Source organism: Chiloscyllium plagiosum, unplaced genomic scaffold (genome assembly GCF_037043375.1).
Source record: "Chiloscyllium plagiosum isolate Xiang-an unplaced genomic scaffold, Cpla_swu_hap1 HiC_scaffold_25, whole genome shotgun sequence".
Lineage (NCBI taxonomy): Eukaryota > Metazoa > Chordata > Chondrichthyes > Orectolobiformes > Hemiscylliidae > Chiloscyllium > Chiloscyllium plagiosum.
In genome coordinates, this window is record NW_028270163.1 from 54,130,783 (window position 1) to 54,152,012 (window position 21,230).

At 42.4% G+C, this 21,230-nt stretch overlaps 1 protein-coding gene across 1 annotated transcript in view; it reads left to right on the plus strand.

The window, feature by feature from the left end:
* The window catches only part of cep112 (centrosomal protein 112), a 557,597-nt gene that overhangs the window by 228,889 nt on the left and 307,478 nt on the right, over positions 1-21,230 (plus strand). The window contains exons 14-15 of the mRNA XM_088000744.1: positions 8,880-9,009; positions 15,918-16,010. Of these exons, the coding sequence (XP_087856870.1) occupies positions 8,880-9,009; positions 15,918-16,010 (223 nt within the window). The remainder of the gene's footprint in view (positions 1-8,879; positions 9,010-15,917; positions 16,011-21,230) is intronic.

The window sequence follows — 21,230 nt, forward strand, 5'->3', positions numbered from 1 at the left end:
TATAGAAAGGGTATTATTAAACTGGGGAAGGTTCAGAAGAGATTTACCAGGATGTTGTTGGGAATGAGTTATAAGGAGAGGCTAGACAGGCTGGGTTTTTTTTCACTGGAGCATGGGAGGTTGAGAGATGACCTTATAGAGGTTTATAAAATAATGAATGGTATAGATAAGGTGAATGGCAGGTGTCTTTTCCCTAAGCTAGGGGATTTCTAGACTGGGTAGCACATTTTTAAGGTGAGAGGAGAAAAATTTTAAAAAGACATGAGGGGCAATTTTTTTTACACTGAGAATGGTTCATGTGTGGAAGGAACTCCCAGAAAATCTGATGGATGTAGGTACAGTTACAATGTTTAAAATACATGAGAAGTATATGAATAAATGTTTGGAGAGATATGGGCCAAGCGCAGGCAGGTGGGACTAGCTTAGTTTGGGATTATGGACTGGTCGGCATGGACTGATTGGACCAAAGGGTCTGTTTCTATGCTGTATGACTCTATAATGAAATAATTACTTTGTGTCTGCATTCAATTAATAAGCTGCAGAAATTCTGTTAGAAATGCTAGGCAACTAAAAATGTTTTTGATTCTGGAAAGGTTCCTGCTGAACGGAAAATAGCAAATGGAGACCCGCTATTTAAGAAATAAGGAAAAGGAAGAATGTAGAACTATAGACCTACTAGTTTGAGGTCAGTAAACTGTTAGAATATGTTATACGGCACGTGATAACTAGACAGAAAATAATACTAAAATTGGACTTCCCAATGTGGATTGGTGAAAGAGAAATGGTGTTTGACAAAGCTCTTGGAGTTTTTTGAGAATGTTACTTGTAACATAGATAAAGGAATGCTAGTATCGTGTATTTGTATTTTTAGAAGGATTTTGGTAAGATACAATTAAGAATTGGTTAATAATCAGAAGGCAAAAAGAAGGAATGAAGAGTCATCCTCAAAATGGTAGGCTGTATCTAGTGGGATAGCTTAAGTGTCATTGCCAGGGCACAGCTGTTCACAATGTATTCAAATAAAATTGCAAATTAGGCAAAACTATGTGGAAATGTGAATTGTGAGTAAGATTTCAAGCTGATGTGGATAAGCTGGAGGTGGGTATGGTAGATGAAATATAATCTGAATAAGTGTGAATTTATCCACTTAGAAAAATAACTGAAAGGCATAATGTTTCTTAAGTGGTGAGAGCTAGGAAATGTTGGTGTCCAAAAGGATCTGAATGTCCTTGTAAGTTAGCTCCTAAAAGTTAGCATTATAACAATTTTGGACTTAGTCACAAGGAGATTTCAGAACAGCGGTAAAGATGTCATGCTGCAATTTTCAACAGCTTTTGTCAGGCAGCACCTAGAGTATTGTGTACATTTTTGGAGGTTCACCATATTAATCACTGGGATGGCGAGATGGAATAGTTTTATGAGACGATATTGAGGAAACTTGGCCAATATTCTGAATTTTTTTCACAAAGTGAGGCATGATTTTATTAAAACTTAGAAAGTTTATGTAGCATTTGGTAAATTGCATATGAACAGGAGATTTTCCATAACTAGGTAAAAACAATGACTGCAGATGCTGGAACCAGATTCTGGATCAGTGGTGCTGGAAAGACATAGCAGTTCAGGCAGCATCCGAGGAGCAGTAAAATCGATGTTTCGGGCAAAAGCCCTTCACCAGGAATACAGGCAGAGTGCCTGAAGGGTGGAGAGATAAATGAGAGGAGGATGGGGTTGGGGAGAAAGTAGCATAGAGTACAATAGGTGAATGGGGGTGGGATGAAGGTGATAGGTCAGGAAGGAGGGTGGGGGAAGGTAGCAAAGAGTACATTGGGTGGATGGGGGTGGGATGAAGGTGATAGGTCAGAGAGGAGGGTGGAGTGGATAGGTGGAAAAGAAGATAGGCAGGTAGGACAAGTCATGGGGACAGTGCTGAGCTGGAAGTTTGGAACTGGGGTGAGGTGGGGGAAATGAGGAAACTGTTGAAGTCCACATTGATGCCCTTGGGTTGAAGTGTTCCGAGGTGGAAGATGAGGCGTTCTTCTTCCAGGCGTCGGGTGGTGAGAGAGCGGCGGTGAAGGAGGCCAAGGACCTCCATGTCCTCGCAGTAGCTCATCATTTTCAGAATGAGGGGTAGACCTTCTAAGACTGATATGCAGCGGAATCCCTTTACTCAAAGGGTGGATTTGGAATTCTCTACCTCGAGCATTGTAGAAACTCAAAGAACATGTTCAAGTCTATAAGCAATAGATTTCTGGAAACTGATCCATGAGCTATGGAGATAGTGTGGGAAAATGGCATTGAAGTAGATTATCTAATTTATTATGGATCAGTGGTGCTGGAAGAGCACAGCAATTCAGGCAGCATCCGAGGACAGGCAAAATCGACGTTTCGGGCAAAAGCCCTTCATCAGGAATAAAGGCAGAGAGCCTGAAGCGTGGAGAGATAAGCTAGAGGAGGGTGGGGGTGGGAGAGAGTGGCATGGAGTACAATAGGTCAGTGGGGAAGGAGATGAAGGTGATAGGTCAGGGAGGAGAGGGTGGAGTGGATAGGTGGAAAAGGAGCTGGGCAGGTCGGACAAGTCCGGACAGGTCAGGGGATCGAGTTTCTGGAGGTTAGAAGCTAGGATGAGGTGGGGGAAGGGGAAATGAGGAAACTGTTAAAATCCACATTGATGCCCTGGGGTTGAAGTGTTCCGAGGCGGAAGATGAGGCGTTCTTCCTCCAGGCGTCTGGTGGTGAGGGAGCGGCGGTGGAGGAGGCCCAGCACCTCCATATCCTCGGCAGAGTGGGAGGGGGAGTTGAAATGTTGAGCCACTGGGCGATGTGGTTGATTGGTGCGGGTGTCTCGGAGATGTTCCCTAAAGCGCTCTGCTAGGAGGCGTCCAGTCTCCCCAATGTAGAGGAGACCGCATCGGGAGCAACGGATACAATAGATGATATTAGTGGATGTGCAGGTAAAACTTTGATGGATGTGGAAAGCTCCTTTGGGGCCTTGGATGGAGGTGAGGGAGGAGGTGTGGGCGCAGGTTTTACAGTTCCTGCGGTGGCAGGGGAAAGTGCCAGGATGGGAGGGTGGGTCGTAGGGGGGCGTGGACCTGACCAGGTAGTCACGGAGGGAACGGTCTTTGCGGAAGGCGGAGAGGGGTGGGGAGGGAAATATATCCCTGGTGGTGGGGTCTGTTTGGAGGTGGCGGAAATGTCGGCGGATGATTTGGTTTATGCGAAGGTTGGTAGGGTGGAAGGTGAGCACCAGGGGCGTTCTGTCCTTGTTGCGGTTGGAGGGGTTGGGTCTGAGGGCGGAGGTGCGGGATGTGGATGAGATGCGTTGGAGGGCATCTTTAACCACGTGGGAAGGGAAATTGCGGTCTCTAAAGAAGGAGGCCATCTGGTGTGTTCTATGGTGGAACCGCTCCTCCTGGGAGCAGATACGGCGGAGGCGGAGGAATTGGGAATACGGGATGGCATTTTTGCAAGAGGTAGGGTGGGAAGAGGTGTAATCCAGGTAGCTGTGGGAGTCGGTGGGTTTGTAGAAGATGTCAGTGTCAAGTCGGTCGTCACTGATGGAGATGGAGAGGTCCAGGAAGGGGAGGGAGGTGTCAGAGATGGTCCAGGTAAATTTAAGGTCAGGGTGGAATGTGTTGGTGAAGTTGATGAATTGCTCAACCTCCTCGCGGGAGCACGAGGTGGCGCCAATGCAGTCATCAATGTAGCGGAGGAAGAGGTGGGGAGTGGTGCCGGTGTAATTACGGAAGATCAACTGCTCTACGTAGCCAACAAAGAGACAGGCATAGCTGGGGCCCATACGTGTGCCCATGGCTACCCCTTTGGTCTGGAGGAAGTGGGAGGATTCAAAGGAGAAATTGTTAAGGGTGAGGACCAGTTCGGCCAAACGAATGAGAGTGTCGGTGGAGGGGTACTGTTGGGAACGTCTGGAGAGGAAAAAACGGAGGGCTTGGAGGCCCTGGTCATGGCGGATGGAGGTGTAGAGGGATTGGATATCCATGGTGAAGATGAGGTGTTGGGGGCCGGGGAAACGGAAGTCTTGGAGGAGGTGGAGGGCGTGGGTGGTGTCTCGAACGTATGTGGGGAGTTCCTGGACTAGGGGGGATAGGACAGTGTCGAGGTAGGTAGAGATGAGTTCAGTGGGGCAGGAGCATGCTGAGACAATGGGTCGGCCAGGGTGGTCAGGCTTGTGGATCTTGGGAAGGAGGTAGAACAGCAGGCTCGATGGTGTGAATGGCCTATTCCTGTTTCTAAATCTCCTACCATCAATTAAGGTTAACAGCAAGATCCTGAAAGATGTGAGCCATTTTCTATACCTTGCAAACCTTGTAGATGACAAAATTTTATGTCTGGGGTGTTAGTTCACTTGGCAGACTAAGGAAAGAATATTTGAGTAACAGAATCTCAAATGCAAGACTAATGTTATAGTTTACTGGACAGTAGTAATCTGCATGCTTGTATACTCCAGAGAGGTAGTGAGAGATTTGGACAACCTCAAGCAGGCATCTCAAAGTACTCGAGAAGTACCAGTGGATGCTTTCCAAGATTCTTCAAATCCATCAGCAAAAAGGCAGTCCAACACCAGAATTCTCTCCTAAGCCAACATATCCAGCATTGAGGTGCTGTTCACAAAAAAGCAGCTCCACTGGGTGGGATATGCCTTTCATAATCATAACTTCTTATCAGCCTGTATTCTACTTCTTTATTCAAAGTTTAGTATTCCGTTAGCCTTTTTGGTTATTTTCTGTGCCTGTTGATAGTTTAATATGTGAACCATCCACTTTTTTCCACTGTTTGTAGTTTTCACTATTTACATAAAGTGGATGACTACATTGAAATTTTCATGCCACAGCTTTTTCCATTCATGTAATCTAACAGTATATTTTAGTAATCTTGTTCTTCCATCTATACTACTTAAAATGCTATCTATTTTTGTGAAATCAGCCTTTACAAATGTGTGACTTCTTACCTGTTGACTCAGCTGTTAGTGAATACAGTGAATAGTTGACACCTCAATTTGTAGTTTGGGGAGACACCACTGTTCTCATCCTACTTATTACAGTATCTGGGTATTGTCTCTTTAGTGCTGCTTGACATGCTATACTGCATGGGCAGAAATTTCCTCCAACTAACTTTCCATCTGGGAAATTGTCTTCCCAGTTATTGTCTTCAGTCCTTGTCACAAAATCAATTCCTTAGGGTTCCATCCATCTCCAATGGAACTACCTGAAGCTAAACCAGATCCTTCCTAATCTTAATGTCACATTCAGTCCAGAGATCAGTTTCTGACCATATGTCCATGCTATCACTATGTTTACCTATTTCTACTTCTGTAAAACCACTTGATTCCATCACTTCCACAGCTCATCTGATGAAACTTGATTCCATGTCTTTGTTACTTTGAGACTTGATTGTTGCAACACAAACCTGGCCAGTCTCCCATCTTTCCCCATTTTACTCGCTGACAATTGACAGCTAAATTCTCAACTGCTTAAGATGCTGAGTTTTGGTTTATTCTCCTTAAACCTCTCATCCTACTTCTCATTCTGCCTTTTAAAATATTCTTGAAATCTTACCTCTTTATAATCAATCCTAGTATTTCCTTATGTGGCTTGGTGTCACATCATGTTTGATTAAATACAGGTGAGGTGCCTTGAAATGTTTTATCAAGTTAAATGCACAACACAAATAAATTGTTTGTGTTATAGCTTTGACTTTTTCCCAACCATCTTAACAGCATTAATAATGAACACTTTATTCTATTCCCTCTTGTACTTGAATTGTCACCAGGTACTTTTTTTTTACATCCGACCTGTTTATTTTTTTCTGGCGCTTTATCTCTCAAATATTAAATTGAAAGGTTTGTATTTAGCTAATTTTGAGCTTCTACCTATGAATAAGTTTAAAGAAATTCTGTTTCTTTGAAGTCAGTTCTTCAATCATCTTAAATCTCAGTTTGACTAAATAATTCCAGAAGATAGAAACTGGACAATTAAATTACTGCTCAATGAGGTTAATAACATAAACACAAATTGAATTTATCCTTTAAATACCAGCTGTTTGAAAAATGGCTGCATTTTTCATTCTAGTGCAGAAGTGCATTTGTGGTCCTCAAACAGAAATAATGTGGTTTGATATGGATTTGCACATTCATTCTTTGATCATTTATGATTCTGATTTGGTCTAAAACCAATCTTTTTAATTTTTTTTGCTTGAGGCCAGTTATAATGTGTGCTTCAAATGTGTTCAATCAAATGTTTAAAAATGATTGCAAAATGCACAACAAAACAGTATTATGTGCAGTTTTGAATTTTGTTTTTTTTTCTCTTTAAACCTCTCATCCTACTTCTCATTCTGCCTGTTAAGGGAAGGGAATTGTGAAGAAATGTGCCTTAGAGCAATTTAATGAAAATAAAAATAATTAAGCATTTGGCTATAAATCAATTTCCATAAAGTTCATATCACCTGGTTACTCTGTGTTTTCCTTCCCTTCAACTATTGCCTGTATATCATAAGCAGCTATATGTAGTTTACGTGAATACATTGCAATTTCAAATCCTCCATTTTGTATTATTGGTACCAAAATGTAATCACCTAGTGGTAATATAATCGATTTTTTTTCAGCTGCTAATCTAGTCTTTTGACTACCACATACATACACACTCTTCATTGTCAATACAGTGTATGTACATCACATATACAGTATATGCAAAGACATATTTGGGGGGGTATGGTTTAAAAAAATCTTATTTTCAGTCTTTTAACAGTTGAGTTCTATTTACATTTGTAATTTTTAAAAAATAAATTGAGTTTAAATATGTAATATTTAAAATGTGTATTGAATTTTATGAGAAAATTAAAATCCTATACATAACAAAAATAATATAGTTGCACGATAAGTTTCTGTCTATATGACTGTCAGGCACTGTTCAAATTTACTACAGTACTTCTGGTTCATTATTAAATACCTAACTTGCACATGTTATTCAGTATCTGGATTAGTGGTGCTGGAAGAGCACAGCAATTCAGGCAGTATCCGAGGACAGGCAAAATCGACGTTTCGGGCAAAAGCCCTTCATTAGGAATAAAGGCAGAGAGCCTAAAGCATGGAGAGATAAGCTAGAGGAGGGTGGGGGTGGGGAGAGAGTAGCATAGAGTACAATAGGTCAGTGGGGAAGGAGATGAAGGTGATAGGTCAGGGAAGAGAGGGTGGAGTGGATAGGTGGAAAAGGAGCTGGGCAGGTCGGACAAGTCCGGACAAGTCGAGTTGCTGGAGGTTAGAAACTAGGATGAGGTGGGGGAAGGGGAAATGAAGAAACTGTTGAAATCCACATTGATGCCCTGGGGTTGAAGTGTTCCGAGGCGGAAGATGAGGCGTTCTTCCTCCAGGCGTCTAGTGGTGAGGGAGCGGCGGTGGAGGAGGCCCAGCACCTCCATATCCTCGGCAGAGTGGGAGGGGGAGTTGAAATGTTGAGCCACTGGGCGATTTGGTTGATTGACCATGTTTTTACCATGTTATTCAGTAACCAATCAATAATCTGTTAAATAAATAGTGTTTAAGTTGCAAATCTTGTGCATTTCCATAAGCCTCACTCTTTGTATGTGTGTTAGATAGGGAAATAATTTACAGATTTAAAGTATTCTGTTCCTAGATTATTCAGATGACATTTATTAAAAACAAGGAAAGCTAGACATTCATATGGCCTTTTGTGACTTTGAGGCACTCCAAACAGCTTTACAATTGATGATGTACTTTTGAGGTATAGTCACTGTTGGAACATGGTGAATTTGAACACTGCAAATAGCCATGAGATAATGTGCCAGATAATTTGATTTTGTGATGATGTTAAAGGGATAAATTTTGGCCAGGATAGTTGCCCTGCTTTTGTTCAAAATAGTGTTATGTGATCATTTGTATATATCTCTGGACACTAACCAGGACTCAATTTAATGTCTCATCTGGAAGAAGTTGTCTTGTGAAAATGTAAAGCTCCCTGAGTACTGCACTAGAGTATCAGCCTAGGAAATTGTGCTCAAGACCCTACTTGAATCCACATTCTTCCAACTTGCTGTGTCATACTTTATTATAACATTTGATCCTTAAGCTGTGAAGCAGCCTTCTTACAGCTATCTTTTTTGCTGTATATAACATTTTCCTCGAGTGTGATGGCTAGCACAAGGGGACATAGCTTTAAGTTGAGGGGTGATAGATACAGGACAGATGTCTGATGTAGTTTCTTTATTTAACGTAGTAGGGGCGTGGAATGCACTGCCTGAAACAGTAGTAGACTTGCCAACTTTAAGGACATTTAAATGGTCATTGGATAAACATATGGATGAAAATAGAATAGTCTAGGATAGATGGGCTTCAGATTGGTTCCACAGGTCGGCGCAACATTGAGGGCCGAAGGGCCTGCACTGCGCTGTAATGTTCTATGTTCTAAAGCATTGTCTTTTACAACATTTCAGTAAAACTGGTAAACCATACAACAGCAATTGGGTTTACAGAACTCTCTGAAAGTGTTTAGCTTCTTTTTTAGTGATAAAGGTTTTACTCCTCCATATAACCTAATACCAGTCAAGCAGCATCATTTTAGACATTAACAATGATCTGTAGAAAAATCTGCCAGAACCTGGCATTGCTTAAAGATACTGGACTAGTGGTGCTGGAAGAGCACAGCAGTTCAGGCAGCATCCAAGGAGCTTCGAGAACTGCTGTGCTCTCCCAGCACCACTAATCCAGAATCTGGTTTCCAGCATCTGCAGTCATTGTTTTTACCTCATTGCTTAAAGATAAGCTTGTGACAAGAAATCACGCTGAAGATAAAGAGAAACTTTGTAATATGTCATTAGTAGTTATTTGTATTCTTGCTCCCTCAGAAAGAGTTCCCTTCAAAAGGAAAAGCAGCAGACGTTGGAGGACCATGAGAAAACTGTCAGACAAATGCAAAATAAACATGACTGTGAACTCAACTACTTAAAGCAAGAGCATGCACACTCAGCAGCCAAGGTATACAGATACTATCATCTCCCTTGCCAAGCACATGTGTAAAAAAACAGCATTCATTCATTTAAATTCACAGTTTATCAGTCTTTGATATGTAAAATTCATAACTTTTTCAAATTGAATGTATTGAAAGTTACAAATATAACCACCATAAGAAGGTAGGGGGCAGCACAAAAGAGGAAACTATAAGCCGGTTAGCTGGACGTCTGTCTTGGAATTAGTTGGAATGGATGATTAGGAAGGTTATATTTGGGTTCTTGGAAAAAGTTAAGGTAACTGGGGGAGTCACCATGGTTTGAAGGAAACTATGTTTATCAAATATATTGGAAAGAGTAGCTTGCACTGTGGGTAAAGAGTAACCTGCTGAAACACCGTACTTTGTTTTTCTGAAAGCATTTGCCAAGATTCCACTTAAAAGATTATTGCATAAAGTAGGAGCTCGTGTTATCACGATTAACATAAAAACATGGATAAAAACTTGTTGGGCTGGCAGAAATCACATACAGATTGGCATCATATAACAAATAGTGTCTCATGGGAGTTTATGCTGTGTTCCTCAACTTTTTATAATTTATATCAATGACTTAGATGAGGGGAGAGAAGGCATGATGACTACATTTGGAGATGATTGTTCACCAGACACCAGGACTGTCATACAAGATGATATTGGGCAAATGAGCCTGTGTTAACTAGAGTTTCAAAGAATGAGCAATGATCTCATTAAAATCTACAAAATACTTAAAGGGACAGGGTAGGTATAGGTAAGTGGTTTCCTCTGATTGAGGTGCAGAATTTAAAATTAGGGGAATACGATTTAGGACTGAGATGAGGATTTAGTCAGAGATGGTGAATCTTTGAAAATCTCTACTTCGGAATTTTGTGGAACTCGATATTGTTATATGTTCAAGGTAGAGATTGATAGATTTCTGATTATCAATTGTCCACAGGGTTATGGGGATAGTGGGTATAAGGCATAGAATTGTTTGATCAACCATCATTCTATGGAGGAGCAGGCTAAATGGGTCGAGTGTCGTATTTCTGTTCTTGTGATCCAAAGATAGATAGAAAGGTTTGTCATGTAATGTTCACAACAAGGGTAATATGGATAGGTTAGAACATAGAAAGGTACAGCACAGAACAAGCTCTTTGGCCCATCATGTTGTGTCAAGGATTAATCCTAATGTAAAATAAAATAACAACCTATGCACTCCTCATTCACTGATGTCCATGCGCATGTCCAGCAGTTGCTTAAATGTCCCTAATGACTCTGCTTCCACCACCACCACTGGCAATGCATTCCATGCATTCACAACTTTCTGCGTAAAGAACCTTCCTCTGAGTCCCCTCTATACCTTTCTCCTAATGTCTTAAAACTATGACCCCTCGTGCCAGTCAATCCTGTCTTGGGGAAAGGTCTCTGGCTATTGACTCTATCCATGCCTCTAATTACCTTGTATACCTCGATCAGGTCACCTCTCTTCCTCCTTCTCTCCAGAGAGAAAAGTCCCAGCTTAGTCAATCTCTCTTAGTAAGACAAGCTCTCCAGTCCTGGCAGCATCCTGGTAAACCTTTGCACTCTCTCCAAAGCCTCTGTATCTTGCCTATAGTAAGGCAACCAGAACTGGACACAATATTCCAAGTGTGGTCTCAGCAGGGATTTGTAGAGCTGTAGCAATACCTCGCAGCTCTTAAACTCGATCACTCTGTTAATGAAAGCCAAAACACCATATGCTTTCTTAACAACCCTATCCACTTGGGTGGTAACTTTGAGGGATCTACGTATTTGAACACCAAGATCCCTCTGTTCCTCCACACTGACAAGAATCCTGTCTTTAATCCTATATTCAGCATTCAGGTTCGACCTTCCAAAATGCATCACTTCGCATTCATCCAGGTTGAACTCCATCTGTCATTTCTCAGCCTAACTCTGCATCCTGTCTATGTTGCGCTGCAGCCTGCAATAGCCCTTGATATTATCAACATCACCTCCAACCTTTGTGTCATCTGCAAATTTTCTAACCCACCCGTCAACCTCCTTACCCAAGTCATTTATAAAAACTATAAAGAGCAGAGGCCCAAGAACAGAGGCCAGCGGGATCCCACTCAACACTGACCTCCAGGCAGAATACTTTCCATCTACAACCACTCTCTGCTTTCTGTCAGCCAACCAATTCTGAATTCAGATAGCCAAATCTTCCTGTATCCTATACCTCCTGACTTTATGAATGAGCCTACCATGGGAACCTTATCAAATGCCTTGCTGAAGTCCACATACACCACATCCACTACTCAACCTTTGTCCGACCTGTTTCGTCGTCACCTCAAAGAACTCAATAAGATTTGTGAGGCATGACCTGCCCATCACAAAGCCATGCTGACTGCCTTTAATCATGCTATGCTTTTCAAAATAGTCATAAATCCTATCCCTCAGAATTCTTTCCAAAACTTTGCTGACCACAGATGTAAGACTGACTGGTCTGTAATTGCCAGGGATTTCCCTATCCCCGTTGTTGAAAAGAGGAACAACATTCGCCTCCTTCCAATCCTCCGGTACAAGTCCCGTGGAGAGTGAGGAAGCAAAGATCTTCGCCAGCGGCTTAGCAACTTCCTTTCTCGCTTCCTGGAGCAGCCTAGATAAATCTGGTCTGGCCCTAGGGACTTAGCAATCTTAATGTTTGCCAAAATTTTCAGCACATCAACTTCATCAATCTTGATCTGTTCAAACCTGTATCCCAGCTCCTCAAAGATCCCTTTCCTTAGTGAAAACCAAAGTAAAAAACTCATTTAGTACTTCCCCTATCTGCTCAGACTCCACGCACTAGTTCCCTATGCTATCCCTGGCCGGCCCTACCTGCTCCCTGATCATTCTCTTATTCCTCACATTTGAGTAAAATGCCTTTGGGTTCTCCCTAATACTTCTTGCCAAGCCTTTTTTGTGCCCCCTCCTGGCTTTCCTCAGTCCATTTCACAGCTCCTTTCTAGCAATCCTGTAATCCTCTAAAGCTGTGCTAGATCCTTGCTTCTTCCTTATGTAAGCTGCCTTCTTCCTTTTGACGAGAAGCTCCTCTGTTCTCGTCATCCAAGGCTCCTTATTCTTACCCCTTCTTGCCTGTCTCAGAGGAACAAATTTATGCATCACTTGCAACAAATGCTCCTTAAACAGTCTCCACATGTCTGTTGTGCCCTTTCTGTGGAACACTTGCTCCCAGTCTGTACTTCCCAACACCTATCTGATAGCGTCATAATTTCCTTTTCCCCAATTAAATATCTTGCCTCGGTAACTGCTCTTTTCCCTCTCCAAGGCTGTGGTAAATGTGAGGCAGTTGTGATCACTGTCACCAAAGTGTTCTCCCACCGTGAGATCTGACACCTGTCCTGGCTCATTGCCGAGCACCAAATCCAAAATGACTTCTCCCCTCATCAGCCTGTCAACATATTGAGTAAGGAAACCCTCCTGAACACACCTGACAAAATCGGCTCCATCCAAACCATCTGCACTAAGGAGGTTCCAGTCAATATTGGGAAAGTTGAAGTCACCCATAACAACAACCCTGCTACATCTGCATTTTTCCAAAATCTGCCCCCCTATGAGTTCTTCAATCTCTCTACTGCTATTAGGGGATCTGTAGAAGACCCCCAGTAAGGTGACTGCTCCCTTACAGTTCCTAACTTCCACCCATACTGACTCAGTGAACAAGCCTTCCTCAACAACTTTTGTTTCTGTAGCTGTGATGCACTTCTTTTTCCACCCTCCCTGTTCTTTTTAAACGTTCTAAATCATGGAACATCTAGCAACCATTCCTGCCCCTATGAAACCCATGTCTCCATTATGGCCACAACATCTTAGCCCCAAGTACTGATCCATGCTCTAAGTTCGTCACTGTTATTTCTGACACGCCTTGCGTGAAAGCAGACACACTTTAACCGATCCCTTTGTTTCATCACGTGAGAAACCTTCCCGATAGATTCACTACATCTTGTCACTGCCCCATCTTCAACTACCCCCTCTCAGATATGTAGCTCTGATTCCCACCCCCCTGCCAAACTAGTTTTACCCTCCAGAACCACACAAGCAAATCTCCCACCCAGGACATCTGTGCCCCTCCAGTTCAGATGCAACCCGTCCTTCATGTACAGGTCCCACCTTCCCCAGAAGGCATTCCAATGGTCTAGGTATCTGAAGCCTCCCTCCTGCACCAGCCTCGGTAGCCATGTGTTAAGCTGCATTCGCTGACTGTTCCTCACCTCATGGTACTGGTAGCAAACCCGAGATCACTACTCTACTCGTCCTGCTCTTCAGCTTCCAACCTAGCTCTCTGTAGTCACTTTTCAGATCCTCAGTCCCATTCCTGGCTATATCATTGGTGCCAATATATACAACGATTTCTGGCTGCTCATCCTCCCCCTTCAGAATCCTGTAAACCTGATCAGTGACATCGCGGGCCCTGGCACTGGGGAGGCAACATACCTTCCGGGAGTTCTGTTCCTAGCCACAAAATCTCCTGTCAATCCGTCTAACTATCGAGTCCCCTACCACTAGCGCTTTTCTATTCTCCCCCTTCCCTTCTGAGCCACAGTGCCAGGCTCAGTGTCAGAGACCTGACAACAATGGCGGTAGGCCGTCTCCACCAATAGTATTCAAAATGGTATACTTAGTGCTGAGGGGAACGGCCACAGGGATCCCTGCCCAATCTGTTGGTTCCCTTTCCTCCCCCTGACTGTAACCCAGCTGTCCTTACCATGTGTCAGAGGAGTCACCACCTCTCTGTACATCCTCTCAATTTCTCCCTCAGTCTCCCAGATGATCTGTAGTTCATCCAGCTCCAGTTCCCCAACTCGGTTTTCAAGCTGCACTTCCCGCAGATGTGGTAGGCAGAGACATGTGAAGTGTCTCTCACCTGCCACGTTCTGCAGGAGGAACCTGTAACTGCCCTAACATCCATATCCCACTACTCTGAAAGCCCGCACAGGACGAAACAAAGGAAGAGAAGAAAATAAAAAAAAAATGAGGAAACCTGAAAACTTACCAAGTTTACAGAATCTTAGTAAGGTTAGAGAAGTTGGGTGGGAGGGAGGCCCTACTGTGTAGGGTCTCGGGTTTAGATCTCACCCACTTAACTTTCCAGCAGCCCCCGTTTCTCTCAGTCCTCTCTCCTCGCCGCTCTGTTAAAAAAACTTTGATATTTACTCACTTTCCCAGCAGTCCTCCGCTCCACCTTGCATCTCTCGACAAATGGAGGCCCCGACACCGGAGGTAAGTATTTTAAACCATTATACTCACCTTCCCAGCAGTCCTTCGCTCTTCCCTCGCACCTCTTGGCAAATGGAGGCCCCGATGTCTGAGTTAAGTATTTTAAACCATTATATTCACCTTCCCAGCAGTCCTTTGCTCCTCTCTTGCACCTCTCGGTAAAGGGAGGCCCCAACACCTGAGGTAAGTATTTTAAACCATTATACACACCTTCCAACAGTCCTTCGCTCTTCCCTCGCACCTCTAGGCAAATGGAGGCCCCGACACCTGAGAGAAGTATTTTAAACCGTTATACTCACCTTCCCAACAGTCCTTCACTCCTCTCTCGCACATCTCGGTAAATGGAAGCCCCGACACCTGAGGTAAGTATTTTAAACCGTTATACTCACCTTCCCAACAGTCCTTCACTCCTCTCTCGCACCTCTCGGTAAATGGAAGCCCCAACACCTGAGGTAAGTATTTTAAACCGTTATACTCACCTTCCCAACAGTCCTTCGCTCCTCTCTCGCACCTCTCGGTAAATGGAAGCCCTGACACCTGAGGTAAGTATTTTAAACCATTATACTCACCTTCCCAACAGTCCTTCGCTCCTCCCTTGCATCTCTCAGCAAATGGAGGCCCTGACGCCTGAGGTAAGTATTTTAAATTGCTATACTCACCTTCCCAGCAGTCCTCTGCACCTCCTTCTCATCTCTTGACAAAGTGAGTGTGGACAAAAAATTGGGAAATGGTGTAAAATGTGGGAAAATGCAAAGTTTTCCCCTGGTAGGACAAATAAAAACATAAATGAACTGCAGAATTCTGAATTGCAGAAGGATCTATATACTCTAATGCATGACTCTTAAAATGTTAGAATGCAGATACACCATATAATCAGGAAGGCTAATGGGATGTCGGCTGTTATTATGAGAACAATAAGAAAGTAAAAGTGTTATGTTTAACACAAGTCATTGACACAAATATTGGTATACAGTTTTGTTCTCCTTGTTTGAGGAAGGATGTAAATGAGTTGGAAGCTGTTCAGAGGAGGTTTGCTAGATTGATAACTGGAAAGAAAGGCATTGCTTAGAAGAAAGATTGGACAGTCTGGGCTTGTTTTCACTAGAGTTCAGAAAAGCAAGGGGCAGATTTATTGATGTTTATAAGATCCTGAATGGTCTTGACAAGGTGGATGTGGAATGGATGTTCACTCTTGTGAGTAAGTCCAGAACTTGGGAACACTGTTTTAACATTAGTGGTCACTCTTTCGGGATAGAGTTAAGGGGAAATATTTTCTCCTAGATAGCTGTATGACTTTGGAACTCTGCCTCTAAAGGCAGTGGAGGCAGTGTCATTGCATATTTTTAATGTAGAGGAAGATGGAATCAAGAGTTACTGTTATGGATAGGAATGGCTCCAGATTAGCCATAATTTATTGACTGGTAGAGCAGGCATGAAAGACCAAATTGCTTCTGCTAAGTGTATGTTTATATACTTGAATGTGTTTGCTTGTCTTAGTTTGGCAAATTACTATATAGTGCCTCGCAATGCCCCACATTATCTAAATATTATCTTCTTTGGGCACACTTTTATTGTGTCCTGAGTTTGAGAATTGTGCAGAGCTATTCTGTGCGCCAAGTTATTAGCTTTTTTTTCCCATTTTTCCTTCCTTTTGCACCAGGCCTCTAATCTAATTGAAGAACTGGAACAGAACGTTTTCCAACTGAAGAAGGAACTGCAGGAAAGTGAACATCAAAAACAGCAACAGCTGAGGGTAGGTTCTCCGAAGGCTGGGAATAGAGAAGGCAATCACGGAATCAGCAAATTTTTGCACATTCATGTTCAACCGGTCATATTCGTGTCAGCTTGCTGCAAGAGCAAGTCATCTAGACCCACTCCCCTGCCTTTGCACTGTAGCCCTGCAATTCTTTCCTCTTCAGATAGTTATCCAGTTTTCTTTTGACAGCCGTATTTGACCCTTGCTCTGCCACATATTCAGGCAGTCCAAATTAAACCAAACACTACTTTTCCTCGTATTGCTTTTGGTTTCTTCGCCTTTCATCTCAAAGCTGAGTCCCCTGGTTCTTAACCATGATATCAGTGGAAGCAATTTCTCTCTATTTAATCTGTCCAGATCCCTTATTATTTTGAAACGTTGTAGCACATCTTCTCTCAATTACCTCTTCTCTCAACTTTCTCTTTAAGGACTTCAGCTCAGCTTCTCCAATCTATCCACATAACTGAATTAGTTCGCCCTTGGAATGTTTTTCCAAACATTTTTCTCCACCCTCTCTCATTCCTTTGTAGCCTTCCTCGAGTTTAGTAGCCAGAATTAAATGAGGCAGTTGAATCTGAACCATTGTTTTATAAACGTTTATCATAATTTAGTATTCAGTATCCCTATCTATAAGGCTCAGGACCTTCACCTACCCTGCTGCCTTAAATGATTTGCTCACACTTCGTTCACAGCCCATTTGTTCCTGCAGCTGTATTAGAAAATGTATCCTTTATTTTATCCTGCCTTTTCTTGCTGTGCCAAAATATAGTTTCACACTTCATTGCATGAATTTTCAATTGTTACATGATCCTCAAGACTGTTCTGTAAGCTTGTCTACGTCTTTGTGAAGTCTATCATTATCTCTTAACCATTCACAATATTTTATGTCATCCAAAAATGTTGTAATGTGTTTTGCACACCCAGTTCCCGATAATTAATATACATCTAGAAAGTAGTGGCAGCCCCTCGGTCACCTTCACCTTGACCTCTTTCCACCTATCACATTTCCAACGCCCCTCCTCCAAGTCCCTCCTCCCTACCTTTTATCTTCTCCTGCTGAACACTCTCTGCTCATTCCTGAAGAAGGGCATGTGCCCGAAACGTCGAATCTTCTGTTCCCTAGATGCTGCCTGACCTGCTGTGCTGTTCCAGCAATAAAGTTTCAGCTTTGATCTCCAGCGTCTGCAGACCTCACTTTCTCCTCCTGGATTTCTTGCCCAGGTTATTGAGCTTCTATAAGATTTCACTGAAAGTTTATTTTTCCACTGATGATATTTCTGTTAGCAAGCATTCAGCTTTTGAGAAAAGTAATTGACTGGATGTTTGATCCCCAGCTCATTGTCCTGTAATAAAACTGCATTAACGTGTACCTCACAGGCATCAAGCTTAAATGGCTTGCCATAATTCAGTGCTACTAGAACTGGTGCAGTAGTCAGTTTTCATGCTGCGAAGACCATCTTACACTTGTCCATTCAAATTTCTCGCTTTTCTTTAACAATCTAGCTGGTGGAAATACAATGCTGAAATTTGGAATGAACTTCCAATGGAACCTCTATGCCGCAAAACCTTGCTTTTTAGGCACCAGAAAATTCTGATTTTTGCTTTTCTGGCTGCTGTTTGGCCTTGTCCTTCAGTGTAGCGCAAATAAATAATTTTGATTTGGCAAAATCACTTTTTGTCAAGTGTTTGATCAAATTGGCTGCTTATAATTAATCAAACAACTTGTCCAAGTTGTAAATGTAACTCCTAGATTTGGCTGAACACTACCAAATTCTAAATATGTGCAATATAGTTCTTTATCCTTCAATGACCTTTGTGGTTAATCTTTGAAAAGTTACTGCTGCTTTTTATTTGCTTCAGATGGCATTGATAAAGTCCATTCCTGATTACAAAAGCTGATATTTTTTTCGACGATTGGTAAAAAAGTGCAGGTTTAATTGATGGTTGAGGTTTCCCCAATCCCAAACATGAATGACATCTGCTACAATTTAACCAAATCTTTATGCAATCTTGCCCGCTAAAACTGTTTTAATATTTTAACCCATGTTTCCCAATAATCCAAGTGACCTACCATTGGATTTTTGTAAGTTGCTTGCAAATATTTGTTACAATAACTACCACTTTGGGCTCCTGCCCCACTATTCACTGGTTACTATTTGAGGTGAGCCATATTTCCTCATTAGCACTTTGTATTTTGAATAATATTTTCATTTTAGTTGTATTAAGTTTTTGAGGAGGCTGTTTCTTAAACTCTCAATTCGTTTGTTGCATTTGTATTAAATAAGATGGGCTAAATCTGTTAGACTCAACCTCGATACCTTCCCCCCTTTTACTTAATGTTTTGAAAAGTGGCAGATATCGTAGTTATTTACCAAAATTGCCATTTCATGGATTTCGAAACTTGAAACGTATCTGAATAAGTCTTGATGGTTACCAGAATGATATTTTGGAATTCTTCCATAATCTTGAATTACCTCATGTTGCTGACATTTTTCTCTAACATGAGTGATCAAGCTCATTCATCCCACAGCAACTATTTTTCCCATGCAAATTTTACAAATGTCAGATCAGGTTTTATCTTATCATCTTATATTTTAAATGATTAAACTTCAGAGCCAGGCTTATAAATATTGAGTTTTTTTTAACAGCCTCATAATCTGTCAGCTGCTCTTCTGAGATGCAGGTGTACACAGTTGTACCAGCAGAGTTCAACCATGTTTTGGCCAATTTGACTTTGCATCCATTTTATAATATGTGGTGAAATAGCTTATAATTCCGTCTTCTCTGTAAATTTAGGCACTAAACAAAGATAATTAGTTAAATCAGAATCATTGTCTGAGTTACTATCTCTTCTTTCTCCCTTAAACTATTCTTTACACAAGTCATGTTGCCTGATTTATACTTCAGGTTTGAGCTCTCACGTTTCCAGTTCACTTTCTATTCTGCTGTATTTTTATTTCTATTTTCTTTCTGATTCAATATATGAATAGGAAGGATTTAGAGGGATATGGGCCAAGTGCTGGCAAATGGGACTAGGTTAGGATATCTGGTTGGCATGGCGAGTTGGACCGAAGGCTCGGTTTCTGTGCTGTACATCTCTGTGACTCTATTTCAAATCTCTTTCATTCCTCCAAATCAATTTTTTTTTTCAGTTGGAACTGAATCTTAGCTATTTCCATATTATGCATCAATTTCATGTTTCTCTCCTTTTAAACCCAAATGCTGGCCGATCACTTGAATTGTATTATCATTACAAAATTCTACTTTTATTTCTACCTTCATTTTATACTCTAGCATGCCCTGTTTAGCCTAAGTCAAAGATTTTTACATTGTTACATCCGATACTCCCAGAAAAATCTTAGCAACAGCCAATACCAATTAAGTTTTTAATGTGTATAATATACTTGACACCACAGATTCTTCCTGAACGTTAACGTTTTTTGATCCTGGATGTGGCCCGACTTAATTATGGTTCCAGCTGATACTATTACTGAACAAGTCATAGAGATGTACAGCATGGTAACAGACCCTTCGGCCAACCCGTCCATGCCGAACAGATATCCCAACCCAATCTAGTCCCACCTGCCAGCACACGGCCCGTATCCCTCCAAACCCTTCCTATTCATATACCCATCCAAATGCCTCTTAAATGTTGCAATTGTACCAGCCTCCACCACATTCTCTGGCAGCTCATTCCATACACGTACCACCCTCTGTGAGAAAAAGATGCCCCTTAGGTCTCTTTTATATCTTTCCCCTCTCACCCCAAACCTATGCCCTCTAGTTCTGACCCCATGGAAAAGACTTTGTCTATTTATCCTATCCATGCACGGTGGCACAGTGGTTAGCACTGCTGCCTCACAGCGCCAGAGACCTGGGTTCAATTCCCGCCTCAGGCGACTAACTGTGTGGAGTTGGCACATTCTCCCCGTGTCTGCGTGGGTTTCCTCCAGGTGCTCCGGTTTCCTCCCACAGTCCAAAAATGTGCGGGTTAGGTGAATTGGCCATGCTAAATTGCCCGTAGTGTTAGGTGAAGGGGTAAATGTAGGGGAATGGGTCTGGGTGGGTTGCGCTTCGGCGGGTCGGTGTGGACTTGTTGGGCCGAAGGACCTGTTTCCACACTGTAAGTAATCTTAAAAAAAAGTAATCTAATCTAAAAAATGCCCCTCATAATTTTGCAAACCTCCGTAAGGTCACCCCTCAGCTTCCGATGCTCCAGGGAAAACAGCCCCAGCCTGTTCAGCCTCTCCCTGCAGCTCAGATTCTCCAACCCTGGCAACATCCTTGTAAATCTTTTCTGAACCCTTTCAAGTTTCACAACATCTTTCCGATAGGAAGGAGACCAGAATTGCACGCAATATTCCAACAGTGGCCGAACCAATATCCTGTACAGCCGCAACATGACCTCCCAACGCCTGTACTCAATGCACTGATCAAAAAAGGAAAGCATACCAAACACCTTCTTCACTATCCTATCTACCTGTGACTCCACTTTAAAGGAGCTATGAACCTGTGCTCCAAGGACCCTTTGCTCAGCAACACTCCCGAGGACCTTACCATTAGGTGTATAAGTCCTGCTAAGATTTGCTTTCCCAAAATGCAGCACCTCGCATTTATCTGAATTAAACTCCATCTGCCACATCTCAGCCCATCGGCCCATCTGGTCCAGATCCTGTTGTAATCTGAGGTAACCCTCTTTGCTGTCCACTACACCTACAATTTTGGTGACATCTGCAAACTTACTAACTGTACTTCTTATGCTCGCATCCAAATCATTTATGTAAATGACAAAAAGTAGAGGACCCAGCACCGATCCTTGTGGCACTCCACTGGTCACAGGCCTCCAGTCTGAAAAACAACCCTCCACCACCACCCTCTGTCTTCTACCTTTGAGCCAGTTCTGTATCCAAATAGCTAGTTCTCCCTGTATTCCATGAGATCTAAGCTTGCTAATCAGTCTCCCAAAGGGAACCTTATCGAACGCCTTACTGAAGTCCATATAGATCACATCTACTACTCTGCCCTCATCAATCTTCTTTGTTACTTCTTCAAAAAACTCAATCAAGTTTGTGAGACATGATTTCCCACACACAAAGCCATGTTGACTATCCCGAATCAGTCCTTGCGTTTCCAAACACATGCACATCCTGTCCCTCAGGATTCCCTCCAACAACTTGCCCACCACCGAGGTCAGGCTCACCGGTCAACAGTTCCCTG